General features: G+C 37.5%; 1 protein-coding gene across 1 annotated transcript; it reads right to left on the bottom strand.

Annotated features, from left to right (window-relative positions):
* Window positions 1-6,555: 6,555 nt before the first annotated feature.
* Window positions 6,556-13,647, bottom strand: cntd1 (cyclin N-terminal domain containing 1). Its single transcript, XM_063482242.1, has 7 exons — window positions 13,479-13,647; window positions 9,414-9,489; window positions 9,124-9,295; window positions 8,870-9,032; window positions 8,637-8,781; window positions 6,917-7,007; window positions 6,556-6,775 (listed from the first exon to the last, which is right to left on the bottom strand). The coding sequence occupies exons 1-7, from the start codon at window positions 13,645-13,647 to the stop codon at window positions 6,659-6,661; spliced, it is 933 nt and encodes a 310-aa protein (XP_063338312.1). The 3' UTR covers window positions 6,556-6,658.
* Between the last annotated feature and the right edge of the window lie 313 nt (window positions 13,648-13,960).

The following is a 13,960-nucleotide window of genomic DNA, read 5'->3' as shown; positions in this document are numbered from 1 at the left end:
CATCTAAGTAACTATTATTAATCAACAGAAAGTGCCAAACAATAATGCATACTCACAGGGAATGCCTTTTTATCAGCCTTTCACAGCATAGATCACATTAATCAGTCGATTGTCTGAGTCTTTTACACTTCCCCTGTCCGCACACAGACCATGCCTTTCTCTTAAAGGGCCAGTGCACTAACCAAACAAAACATGTACAATTTTGACAATAGTCAGAACAACAAGTAATCCATTAAAACTGTAAATGTTTTCATGGTAGACAAATAGACAATTTCCAACTGTCGTCTCAGATGTTAAAATAAAAAGAATAAAACATAAACACCATCATTTGAAGCCATTAGCGTAAAGCAAGGAAAAGCTTAAGAGGACAGAAAAAGTAGCTGGAATGAAAGTTAAATCATATCACCTATAATACAAACAATATAAGACACAGAGACAACAAAAAAATAAATAAATCCTGGACTGAATGAATCATCCTGTGTTGTGTCTAGACACAGATTAAAATTCTATATTTTGTCATTTAGTTACTGATAGCCTGGTCCAAAAACACATAATGTGTTGTGTTGCTTTCTTTAATTGAACAAAATAATAAAAAAAAAAAAAAAAAAATGCCAACACAGTTTGACATAAAATAGTATTTCTTGCACCAACAAGGTGTTCCCCACAGGGGTATGAGCAGCAAGCTTGACATTTTTGTATATGATGTGCAGTGTGTCCTCAACAAATCTGGGGAAACTTGACAAGTGGAGGACAAAAGAAGTGGCAGGTCTAAAAAATTCTGATAGTGGTTTCCTTAGACTGAAAATCACTAGCAATAGGTCTTATGGAGTGATGAATGTAAATGTGAAACCTTTGTTTCTAAACATCAACAAAACAGAGGAAGTCAGAACAGGTGAAATATTCCTTGTCTGCAGCCATCTGTAAAAAAACGGAAGCTCTGTCACATGTGGAAAAAAATATATATGAGCTGTTTATTCCAGTTAATCTAAAACTGTTGAATATTGGCTTTGCAACAACTCTTTGAACTTGTCTTGCTAAAGCTTTAATTTGATTATAACCAAAGACAAACTTGCCAATAAGTAGCCATCTTGGTCATATTTTCAGGCAGTTATTTTAAAATTATCTTAAATTCAGGAGTCAAAACGGATTTTCTTTTCAAAGAAAGGTTGCTGACTATGCTCCAAAGCAGTTAGCCTATACTTGCACTGTCATCTTTGCTTGGACCAAGGAATTCTCTTTGTCTTAAATGACATTACATCCAGCCAAAGAGAAGCATTTAAAGAATCCTAGTGATTTTGATCAGATTTGACCGTCGTGTCCACATATGCAGGTTTTATTTCCCGTAGAGTGCTAAAATTAAACATTTTCATACATCAAACTCCCTGCCCTGTCTAGAAACACGTGGTTAGAACTGGACACCAGCCACCGCGCAGCTGCGGATTCTGGTTTCTATGGCAACGTATCATTTGGACAAAAACCGCAGTGGTGGATGTATTGTGTACAAAGTGGTCATTATCCGAGTACAAAGTAAGTCAAAAAAGTGTCATATGTGTAATGTTTTATATTACTGTAGTTATATTTAAGTTAAGGGAATGAAAAGTTTGAAATGTACCTTTTGAAAATGTATTTATAAAGTTTTAAAAGTTTCGTATTGCGCTTTGAAACTACGTCATTTTTTTTTTTTAAATTTACTGTCTGTCTTTTGGTGATGGTGATACTTTGTGAATAAGCGCAGGCCTGAGGTAATTATTAACGTATTACTTATTAAATAAAATTATTAAACATCATTTGTAAATCCAAGTTCATTTGTAATGTTAAACTTTAGTGTGATTACAAAACAATTTTGAAAAATAACTTTGGAGTTTTGAAGTGCACATTGAGTGGAAAAATAGTTTCTTAGGAGCACTTGTTCAAATTTTTTGGTAACACAAATGTCTAGTTAGCCAATCACAATCACGGCAGCTCAATGCGTTTATGCAAGCAAACGCAGTCGAGATGAACTGCTGGATTTCAAACTGAGCATCAGAAGGAGGACAGTGTACACAACTATTGATGGCTTCCTCCAGCAGGACATTGGACCATGTAACAAAGCTTAAATATTTCAAACTGGTTTCTCAAACATGATAATGAGTTCACTGTACTCAGATGACCACCACAGTCACAATATCTCAATCCAATAGATGATCTTTGGGATGTGGTGGAATGGGAGATTGATGTTATGGACGTGTATCTGAAAAACCTGCACTAACTGTAATGCTATCATGTCACTGTGGACCAAAGTCTCTGAGGAAGGTTTCCAGCACCTTGTTGAATCTGTGCTGGGAAGAATTAAGGGAACTCTGAGGGCAAACAAGGTGTAACAGATGAAGTGTGTAGCGAAGGTATTTTGCTCTCATAAAATAAACCTGCTTTTGATGTCCAGCTTATTTACTTGCTCTTAAAATCTAAAAAAAAAATGATTTCATTGTATAATTCCCATTCAGACTCCTTCCAAACAGGCTATTTATTTATAATAAATAGCAGATAATTTGTGTCAGGTTTAACTTCTGGAAGTTTTGTGTGTAACTAGTTTCTGTAAAATTTTTAAGCAGAGAGAGTGAGTAAGGATTCATGGTATGACATTATGTCATGCTATGGCCTTGTTTTCTATAATAGTAACTGAGACCTGATTGTATCTTTAAATGTTCAGACTGGCTTTTATGCTATTTCTCACTGTCATTGCCTTTGTGTTGCAGGGAACAACACGTTGTGAGTAATGCTGCCCTCTTGGTGGAAACATTTACAGATTGAGAGCATGGTACAGAAAGATGTACATGACACAAAAACTCATACAGACATGCTGTATATTCTTCCTTCTTATCCATTGTATTGAATCTGTTTTATCAGAATCACTATCAAAGGTGGAGTCAGGAGACAAAAGCAAATATTTCGGGCGTGCCGAATATTTTCACACAATTGCACTCAGTGTCAGCTGCAAGGGAAGCCCCGAAGGTAAGAACATTTTCAAAACAGGAACATCCGATATCCCTCTTGAGTAGCTCAGCTTTCCAAAAGTCTCACTCTCCAGCAACCTCTCTGTTTACCACCTGTAGTTGGCCCCCCACAGCTTTGGGAAGTGTGCTTCATCTGAGCCAGAGAACCCTCTGAACAAAGCTTCAGTGTCCCGCTGTCAAGCTTTTTCCAGCGTAACCCAGAGCATGAGTGCAGAGCTGGCAGTGACTTCAAAGATGCCCCACTGTGGAAAGCCCCCACTGGCATCCAGATGTAAGTTTTCTACAATGCATTTTGTGCTGCAGGTTGTAGCAGGACCTGGACCGGTTTTCTAACTACCCTGTGTTTTATTTATTTTATAATATTAGTTGTTATTTGATATCCAAAATGTTTTCATTCCAAACCAATATGTTTAATTTCTTTTCCTTTCTCACCATAATATAGCACACAATGTCCCGTATCACATCAAGCACAGGTCTGAGCTTGTGAAAGATGCTGTATTAAATGGATCTACCCACAGGGAAGCATGTAAACAAATACAAAGCCAAGACATCCTGAAGAGCAGGAACAATATGAACCACCTTTTCAACAGAACAAGCTACGGGCACATCGCAGAGTTTGAGCTCCCCTCCAGTGCTGAGACTCTGGACAACTTCCAGGGAGACACCATCACTGTCCTACATCGCCACATATTGGATGTATTGTCCGGTGAATCTGAGGTGGAGGCAGATGGCGGCTTAACAGACTCCTGGCAGCACACATGTAGGGAGAGTGATTCGATCACCTTTTCGAGAACAGCACGTCAGTCAAGTTCAGTCTCTGCTGGCTGCTCTCACAGCCCGCAGAGACGGCAGTCTTTCAGGTCACAGTTAAGTATGTCAGCAGTCCCGAGTGGAGCTCCTCTTAGCAGTGACGGATGCAGTGTCACTCCTCTCCTAAAACAAAGAAGGTCACCTCATGTGATGCCGACACCACCTGGCAAAGTCAACACGGGCTTTTCAGCTTGTACTCAGGGGACAAAGCAATGTCCTCCCTCCTTACTCAGCTCAGGCCTCTCTCAAAGGCAGACCTGTGTGGGCAACATGGAGGATGGCGCTTTTCAGAATAGAACCAGCAATGCCAACACACTGCGGTCTCGTAATAAAAGAAGAGGTCCATATACCTCTAAAACCTCCATTATGATGACAGCTGGTGAAAGTGAAGCGCTTCCACAGAATCAAGAGTGCCAAGGGGCTGCTGCTGCTGAAGTGCCCCCATCTCCAAAAGACTGCGATGGACAGATGTTATCAAGATTCAAACGGAGGTTAATTACTTTTACAAACACATTAGGTGATCTACAACCAAATTTTAGGTAATCTTGCAGGATGTTTCAATTGTTAATGTGTCTGTCTTTGGAATACACTGATTAGCCGTTACTTAACTGGAAATTTAGAGAACTTTTTCAGCTCCACCACTAGAGAAGCTTTTAATGATTCAAAATATTTCTTTAAATTTTATACTGGACCTTGTTGGAGCCCCTTTAGTTCATCCCATGTGTAAAACAGGACATTTTAACCTCTTTGCCCCTGCTTTTGAACAGGTTTTCTGTTTTTTGGCTGCTGTTTATGAACTCAAGGTTTCAGAGTAGCATTCAGAGCAGTTTAAACTATACTGATTTAAATATTCAAAACTCTGGCCATTGTTAAAATGAGATTCCACCATATATAACAGTATATGTATGAGAGTATGTGGAGTCAAACATAACAGGTTCCCATTTAGACATATTGTCTAATGTGAATTATATCATCTCCTGCTACCTGTAGGATATTAGAGGAGCCATTACAGGACAATGAGGAGGAAAAAGGGAAAGACCAATGCCGGATCTGCTACAGCAGTGACGCGTCACCGAACAACCCATTGTTGTCACCCTGCCTGTGTTCAGGAAGTCTGCTCTTCATACACTTGGACTGCCTGAAAACATGGCTCAAGGCCAAAATCTACTCAGGTTGGTAGGCAGCTAAAATTGAGAAGCTGAATTTTCTATATGAATGGTGAAATTTGCCATTTCAACGTGCTATTTTTTCAGCAAAAAAAGTTCTTTCATATTATCCAATTACCTATAATATAGATTAGAACAAAATTAAATAATGTTCTCTACTGAAAGAGGAATAACAATATCAAAACTGCAGCCCTGGCAAGACCTCCTACACTGGAGTCCATTTGTCATCCTACAAGAAACACATGCTTGTAATGTCTTCAGTGCAATAATCTGATTGATGTTCCTTTTTTTTTTCGCCTGACTGGACCTCTTAATTAATCATTCTATGGTTCAGGCCAGTTTTAAACAGGAAGATAATGTTGCTGTTTCCACTGTGTCTGCTGGGTATAGCCCCGAAAGAAGTTGCCTGCAAAAGAAAAAGCTATACAGTGTTATTATGGTCAATATGCTTAGTCACAATGTGTGTGTATTTCCAGGGTTATCTTTCCGTGCTGTCCAAAGATGTGAAATTTGTAAGGGAAGGGTAGTCGTGGACCCTAACGTGTTTGACTTGAAGGACTGTTACATGAGAAATCGGCAGGTAAACTGAGAATAAGAATAAAAAAGAAAACACAGGCTTTTGAAAAATCAAAACTGTAACTACATGACTGCACTTTGTCCTTCCCCATCTGTTTCAGGGTGATGGCATCACTGGACACTCTGATGTGTCAGATATAGTGGATATCATGATCATCTCAGGAACTATACTATATCTATCCACATTTAACTCCCAGTTGCCCTGGGTAACTATACAATCTTAATGTTTTATTTTTCACTTTCTTTAATTATTTATGTTTTTGCATAAAATGGATGTGTCATGGTCCTAATATTGTCTCTGTTTTGCTGTGCCACTTTGTGGTTCTAGCTTTTCCTAATTCCTGGTGCCTTGTGTTGTCCCACTGCCTCTGTCTTCATGTTAAGTGTTAGTTTTCACATTTCGGTGCAAGTTATTTCTCTCTGTTATGTCCTGGTTTCCTCTGATGGTTTGTGTTCTTGTGTGTTTTTGGGGGGTTGTCTCCACTTGTGCCCTTTTGCTACCTGGGTCATGTTTTGTAATTCACCCTCTATTTAAATAATCTTCCCATCATCTTTGGTAATTTGTTTTCCTTCCTGTTTTTGTTTTACTCTGCATTTTTGTTTTCATCTGCCTTTTCATTTACTACACACAAGAAGATGTTTGTTTCATCCCAAAGCATAATTATCTTTGTACCACTCAATGTTAACACATTTGAAGATTCTGGGTTCTCTCTGCAGCAACTTAGTGTTTCATTTCTTTCTGCAGATGCGATTGATGTTCATTCCCTGTGTGTTTGCCTGCCTAATGACAAGAAGAAAGATGAGGAGGAACCTTCAAATGTTAATGGGCATTTGATCCCCAGCTCAAATCCACATTTGAGTGTTATAATAAATTGCAGAGCATCAAATTTAAGCGAGTGGATAAGTGTCAGCAGCTATAGTAAGGCCGTAACAGTATTTGAAACTAAATCAATTGTATTTCCACAGCTCTTCTTTTTATTTATTTGGCTTTACAGAATGAACAGTTAACAGTGTTTCTAACACTTTGGCAACATCGCCAATCTTTAGTGATTTTTTTTATTTGTTTAGGTGACATTTTATTGCAGCACACAGATTTTTTTCTTCTCATGCCAATCATGAGAGTGGATTTACACTAGAGCCGATGCCAACAATGTGCACCAAAGTTGCGTGAGCGAAATCAGTGATGCTTCTCTTTGAGATTCTTGTGATGTGGCTCAGTTCTCCAACTACCTACAGTTAAACACAGTTAGATTAGATTCAGATTTAATTTAATTGAAATCAAGTAAGTGACCTAAAAAGGTTATTTGAACCTTTAACATTGACAACAATTTCTGTTGTAAGTGTAATTTAAAAATTTTTTTTTTACTTTACCTGTTCCCACTTTCTGAGGATGAATGCAGCCACAGCAATGACACCAACACCCAGAAGCATGCAGTCTTCAGTCACTGGTACAAATTTTTCCCTGGTTTTCACAAATGATTGATGACATATTAAATCACACAAAATCAATACATTTATATTAACAGTGGATGGGTAATTCTCTATACTGATATCAGTCTGTTGTGGCATTAAAAGTCTTTCAGCTTTCTGCTTAGGCTTTGGTTGATTAATTACAAATATTTTTTTTCACTCCCAGCATTGTTTAAAAATAGATTACACAGTTTAGAAAACACAGTCTCAAAATTTCAGGTAAATAACTCAAACTTGAGAGAAAATCACTAAGTTGAACTAAATTGAAATTTTCAGAAAGTAACCTGAAATTTTGAGGTGGATGGCAAAAAATGTTGGGGTTTTGTTTTTGTTTTTACTTGCAAGCAAGAGGACAAGAAGGGTTCAGATCCAGCCTGGGGCCTCTGTGTGGAGTCTGCATGTTCTCCCTGTGTCTGTGTGGGTTTTTCCAAGTACTCTGGGTTCCTCCACAGTCCAAACACATACATGGGGTTAGGTTAATGGGTATTTTTAAATTGACTGTAGGTGTGAATGTGAGCATGATGCTTGGCTGTTTCTCTGTGTTAGCCCTGCAACAGATTGCTGACCCGTCCAGTGTGTACTGTACCGCATCTCTCACCCGCTCTAAACTGGATAAGCAGAACAAAATGGATGGAAACAAGACTCCATTTCTGATCCAACATCCTAAATTATTATGAACACTAGTTGGCCTGCCGAGCTGTAGGCTTTTGAATTAAGTGAAGTGACACTGAAATATCTGTGTGGCAACCAAAAAGAGCTGGTCGAATTCTCTAAATACTAAAGAATGGCGCTTCAGGGCTTCCTGTATTACCTCCTTCAGCAGAGAATACAGCAGAATTCACAGCAATACATAGTCAGACCAAAGAATCAATATGAATGATGTAAGTAATGCAGATCATGTAAATGTTGTTTAATTGTATGTTCAACTTTGTGCCATAACCTGCTAAGTTTTGAAGAAGGTAAAAAAAAAGGAAGGATTATAAGGCTATTTAAGGTTTACTGTAATTCAGTTTGCTAACTCAGTTATGTCCTCAGTTTAATTGCTGCTATATTGCCAACCTTTATGATGATGATGACATGTTTTAACTTCAGTCAGAGAAAGCCTTAATATAGGCAGGAATTACACTGGATCTGGAAATATGAGCTGATGGGATGAGAAAGTAATCTCAGGGTGACAAACATTTCATTTCACTTTATAGGCCATTTATTCCTTTTTATTTAAATTTATAACTTCAGTAATGAAGTCATATTTTCACAGTTTCTCTATTATATGAGCTGTATAAAACAGTATTATAAGGAAAGTGAAAAGGGCAAAGTATATAGGATGAACCTTTTGTAGTCAGATTTCAGCACATTGCTGTCTTAACATCAAAAACCTATGTATCCTACATCTGTGGCCACATTATTAAGCAGCTAATGCAAGTGCAGCCAGATTCTCTGAGCACTGTGGTTCTTTTTCCCTGAGTCCTTACAAATTCTTCAGATCTTTAATGGATCTCATGACATTTCCCATCAAGGTCACAGAAAAGTGATTGGACCATCTGACCTTTGAATGTACTCCAAAGCTGCATGTCCACTCTACCATCTATCAGAAATATTTTCTTAAAGTCAAATCTAATACCTCTGTTCCCTGGATGGGCTGACACACTCAGTGGTTGCCATTAACAAGGTTTCATAGATGGCAGTCCTCTCCAGGCTGATAAACTGGAGAACATGGTGGCAGTAGTGATAAAGGTGCTTCAAAGGGATTGATGGCTCATTGTGTCCTACAAGAGTTTATGTAATCATCTCAAAGCCCTGACATTAATATTTATAATATGTAATAAGCTTTTCTGTGCATACATGGACCCTTACCGAGAACTTCCAGAAGTATTTCCACATAAGTCAGTGGGTTGAGGACATTTAGTCTGAATTTAAGCCCTTTCAAGACCATCAGCTCTGATTCCAGGAGAACCTGTTTGGATACAGTGCAGCCGACTGAGTGCAGAAAGTGTACAGCAGTATTGTTGTCAATCATCTGCAAAAGGTGTGGAAGAATTATGCAAGATTATTCTATTTGTGATCTCAGGGTAATTGACATAAGTAATCATTGGCAAGGCAGAACTTGCATGACTGTGCAGCGACAGTTTGTTCGCAAGCTGGACACAGGAGAAGATGATCAGCGGGAATTTGTCCTTCAGTTTGTTATAAACAGCATCCTCATAACTTCTTGGATGATTAGAAGTTGCACCTTTAGGTGTGGGTGCGGTTATGAAATCTTCAATGTATTTGACCATGAACCTGGCAAAGATAATTATTATAATTATTATTATAAGTGACAGTATATAGAGCATGACTAAAACCAGTAATACACAGGGTGTAACCAACAGGGAAAGTTACATGTGCTACTCGATCATACCTTTGAAGTAATTCAACAGCGTGGTAGCCAGCCAGCGGATCCAGTCTCAGTTCTTTAGTTATCAGTAAGATGTACTCTGAGTAACACAGGAGAGGAAGGCAGAAGAGCAAAACATAAAACATTCAAAATAATTTAGAAGCAACGTCATGTGTTCATTAAAGGGACACTTAATCCCAAATTCAAATTTATCAATGTTTCCTCTGGCCTGTAGTGGTGTTTAGAAATCTATACTAGTGTGATGTGAGTTTCCCAGTTTAAGATATATTAGCTGCAGAGACGTCTACCTTCGGTTAATCACATATTCTAAGGACTAGTGCTCAAAAAGCACATCCTGGATACCCTTCCTTTCTGACTATTAGAATAGACCAAAGATTCACTCATTTTGACCTGAAACTAGTGGTTTAGCCCATAAAGTCCTCAGGATGTTATTTACAGAGATCAGAGCTCTTTCCCCATAAACAACTATAGGACTGAAAGTCTTTTTGGAGCTGGAGAAATCATGATGGATATTTAAATTTGCAGGTTAAGAGGAATTCTGGGTTGGCCACACTTTTTTTAATCCTACAAAGCTATGTCTATTATTATTTTAAAAAAGAAAAGGAAAAAGAGGCAGGGATAGCTCAGTAGGTAAAGTGGTTGCCCCATGATTGGAAGGTTAGGGGTTTGAATCCATTGAACAGCTACCCTGAGGTACTTCTGAGCAAGGTACTGTCCCTACACACTGCTCCCCGGGCGCTGCACTGGTGGCTGCCCACTGCCTCACTGGGTGAATGGGTTAAATGCAGAGGAGTAATTTCCCTACGGGGACTAACACATTATTATTACTATCCTTTATACGGTCTGTGGCTGTGTGGAGTTGCACAGAGGAACTATTTTCTTCTCAGATCTAAATCAGACAAGTAAAAGGAGCATCCAGCTGAGGGGGGAAGCATCAATGTTCACATCCTGTCATGCTGGCACCAGCATAAACCTGGCATCATGCATATTTGGGTGCTAGTTTTTGCAGATACAGTTTGAAGATGTGGAAAATAGTTCTAGCTTTAATCCACATTCCAGCCCGTGCATAAGTTCATTGGATCTGGACAGATAACAAAAGAATAAGGTTATGGATAGAAGTGTCCAAAATGAGTTTAGGATGGGTGGGGTCCTTATTCTTAGATATAGAATAAGTAAGAGAATAGTTTGAAGGTCATTTTACTTCATAGGCCACATAGAGCCCAATTTGATTTCACGTGGGCTGGAGCACTACAAGTTACATAACCTGTGAGATAAATAAACCATTAAAAAAATCTCCAAATGTTTCCATTTCCTTTAGTCTTAAAATTATGGACAGTTCATTCACACAACATATGATAAACAAGCTAAGCTTTCTTAAGAAAAAAAAGTACAACTTCCACATTCATTACATTTACAATTTAGAGGATCTGCAAAGGTATTTGAGGTATTATGACTCAAACGTGACAAGGTTTAGAAATAATCCATTTTTTGTATCTCTGTTTTAAACCTTGCATTTCATCATTTAAAAAATATAATTTTGAAGTTATTATTAACTTCTCTGCATTCTCTGTGTATTATGTATTTGTGTTTTATGCTATTAAGCCATCCCACCTTCTGTTTTAATTTAACATCCCCTTTTCTTGTCCTCTGTGATTTAATTCAGCTCTGTCTTTCTCCCAAGCTGTCTCTACCTTTCCAAATTGCCTGCCTGTGTATATACAGTCAGAGTGTCTGCTCACCTTTCCCTACCTGCTTTCCAGCCTTAGTGTGTTTTAGATTTAAGGTTTAGCAGGTTAGTTTTTAGTTTTCCTTTTGAACCTAATGTTGCATCTTTTGGATTTAAAGCAACTCAATAAATGGCTTGCTTTAAGTTTCCCTTTGCCTACTTGAGACTTTACATTTGGGTCCTCATCTCTGCAACATTTGACAATAACAGGTGAAACCAACACTGATAAGCACTCCTCACAAGGCTGTTCCCATAAATCTAGCCATATAAACTGTATTTTAGCTGATTTGTGGGCTACAAGGAAGCATATGGATTCATTAAAAGTTATTATCACTGTTTTCCATTGCTCCTCCTCATCCTCTCTCACAGGATTTGTCTGCGGAGATGCTCCTAGCTGGTAGACTCAGCTGCCTCAAGGAGTTTATATTGTGAATCGACCTCCATAATGACAGGGTTCACAGATCCAGATGTATGAAAGAGTTCAGAGTGATTACAGGGTGCAATGAGGCTTAGTGGGCCATTCAGAGGTAGTCCTATACAGCTTAGTCACTACCTGCTAACAAAAGACAGACTTCACCCCAAAGGCTTGAAATACACAAAAGACACTCTGCTGTAAGTCTAGTGTGTACACGGTAGTGGTTTATAGCAGTTTATCTACCATGGATGATATGCTGCAGTTTTACTTTAAGTCTGCATTATTTTCATCTGGACTATTTTTTTAACATTATTTTTATCTGAGCGAGGTCACTACAGTTAACTAAAGCTAAATGAACTATAGGAGTAAAAACATGTTAAAAACTTGATTTAGTGTAATTAATAAATTAATTTATTTTTCATAACCAGAGTAGTTTTGTTTACTTAGAATACTAAATAAAAGTAATCCAAACATACATAATGATTTTAGTTTAGTTTTTGACAGTTTGGACAAGTTCGTCATTGAAGCCAGCCTCAGTTTGCTTTAGCACTTGTTTATTTGGCGTTTACAAGACTATAAAAAGATAGTTGGCCTCACAAAGTGTTGTGTTTGTATTGTGGCTCTTTACAACACAGCAGAGAGCCAGCTGTTCTCTCTTATACTAGCAGTATATTTCATGGTATCATACTTCTGCTGTGCCTTTTCTTTTAAATACCTTTAATAAGCATTTTTTTCTGTTTTATTTTGATTCAGTGCAGGGGTGTCCAACTCCAGGCTTCATGTGGCGGTGTCTTGCGGGTTTTAGGTGTGTCCTTGATCCAACACAGCTGATTTAAATGGCTAAACGACCTCCTCAACATGTCTTGAAGTTCTCCAGAGGCCTGGTAATGAACTAATCATTTGATTCAGGTGTGTTGACCCAGGGTGATATCTAAAACCTGCAGGACACTGGCACTTGAGGCCTGGAGTTGGAAACCCCTGCTTTATTGAATTTACTGAGCTATTTTTTTTTTCCAGCTTCAAAAATAGCATTTAATTAAATTGTTCTTTCTTGTCACATTATTTTAATGTATTAAGATTTTAACTTAATTGGATTTTTAACATTTGAGTTGTTTGAGTTATTTGGGTCGTTTGATTTCTTTTTATTTATTTATTATATTTATTATATTTTATTATTTCCTATTGAACTCACTTGTTCTGGCTTATTATGTTTTATTTTGTTATATGATTTCACTTACGTTATTTTATAGGGTATGTAATGACCTGGTGGTTTTTTAATCACAGAAAATTCTCAAATTTGGGATATATGAAGTATATAGCATACTTCATATACCCCAAATTTGTGTAGTATATCCTCTCAACACAGATCTGATAATGTCATTAATGTCATTCTGAACTTCCCCCACCATAACAAAACAAAACAACAACAACAAGAAAAATGACTTACAAATAAAATAACAAAAACTAAAGTAATTAAAAAGGAAAGGAGAAAACAACCAAAATACAAAAAATATAAATAAACAATCTGTAATTGTGAGGCATGTTAAGAAACAAAACACAACAAAACAAAACAAAAATCTATAATAGTGAGCATTAAAAAAACCTACAAAAAACAGCAAACACAAAACAACCACATCTAAAATTAAAGAACAAATATACAAACAAAAAACAAAGATAAAATCTCAGAAATTTAGAGGAAGGTTTAAAAAACCCAAATAAAAATAAAGAAATACATAATAATAAAACAATAAAAAAAAAAAGTTCTACTTGGCTCACTGATAAATTTCAGTTAGCAATAACGGAAAGAAAAACGGTTATTCACGTGATTCCACCTGAAAATCTTGTAAATATTTTTTTAATTACCGTTACGAATAAAAGAGTTCAAACAAATGTTTTCTACAAAATAATAAAACTGAGCAATACTCACCAACGACTTTCTTATTTTTGAAATTCGCGCAGTATTTCGTTGGGAGGTCATCTTTGTTTCTTTTGTCCAGATTTACAAGAAAATCAGTCAGTAGGTCAAAAGAGGCCTCCCCGAATTTTACACCTGCTGCGTTACTTTTACTTGGAGAAAAAAATAATCTTTTCGCCATTTTAACTTCAGTAACTTACTCTGAGCACGACAGACAGCTACATTTATGTGACAGACTACGCTTAAGTTGTATTTACTTTTTCAAAACTAGACACCCATAAATAAATAACCTGCGTCTTATATTTTCCAAAAGATGGCGCTATTCCTGCATGTTTCCCTCGTAGGACCGTCTTCTAATAGGAACCAAAAACTACCTCAGCGACTCATTTGTAAGTTGCACACGTTGCTTCCGTGGCGGTTCCCCTCAGCGCAGATCTAATAACACCCGGATAGGACACACGCAGCGCGCTTTGACAGAGCAGAGTGTTTAGAAC

This window comes from Pelmatolapia mariae, linkage group LG8 (genome assembly GCF_036321145.2).
Source record: "Pelmatolapia mariae isolate MD_Pm_ZW linkage group LG8, Pm_UMD_F_2, whole genome shotgun sequence".
Lineage (NCBI taxonomy): Eukaryota > Metazoa > Chordata > Actinopteri > Cichliformes > Cichlidae > Pelmatolapia > Pelmatolapia mariae.
This window is presented reverse-complemented; position numbering and strand designations above follow the sequence as displayed.

What these genes read in the sequence shown, in the direction of transcription:
- cntd1 (XM_063482242.1), bottom strand. Translation starts at nt 13,647, where the DNA reads ATGGCGAAAAGATTATTTTTTTCTCCAAGTAAAAGTAACGCAGCAGGT. An exon ending in CAAAAATAAGAAAGTCGTTG is followed by an intron (nt 9,490 to 13,478) that starts GTGAGTATTGCT and finishes TGTGTTACTCAG; the next exon opens with AGTACATCTTACTGATAACT. An exon ending in GCTGTTGAATTACTTCAAAG is followed by an intron (nt 9,296 to 9,413) that starts GTATGATCGAGT and finishes TATCTTTGCCAG; the next exon opens with GTTCATGGTCAAATACATTG.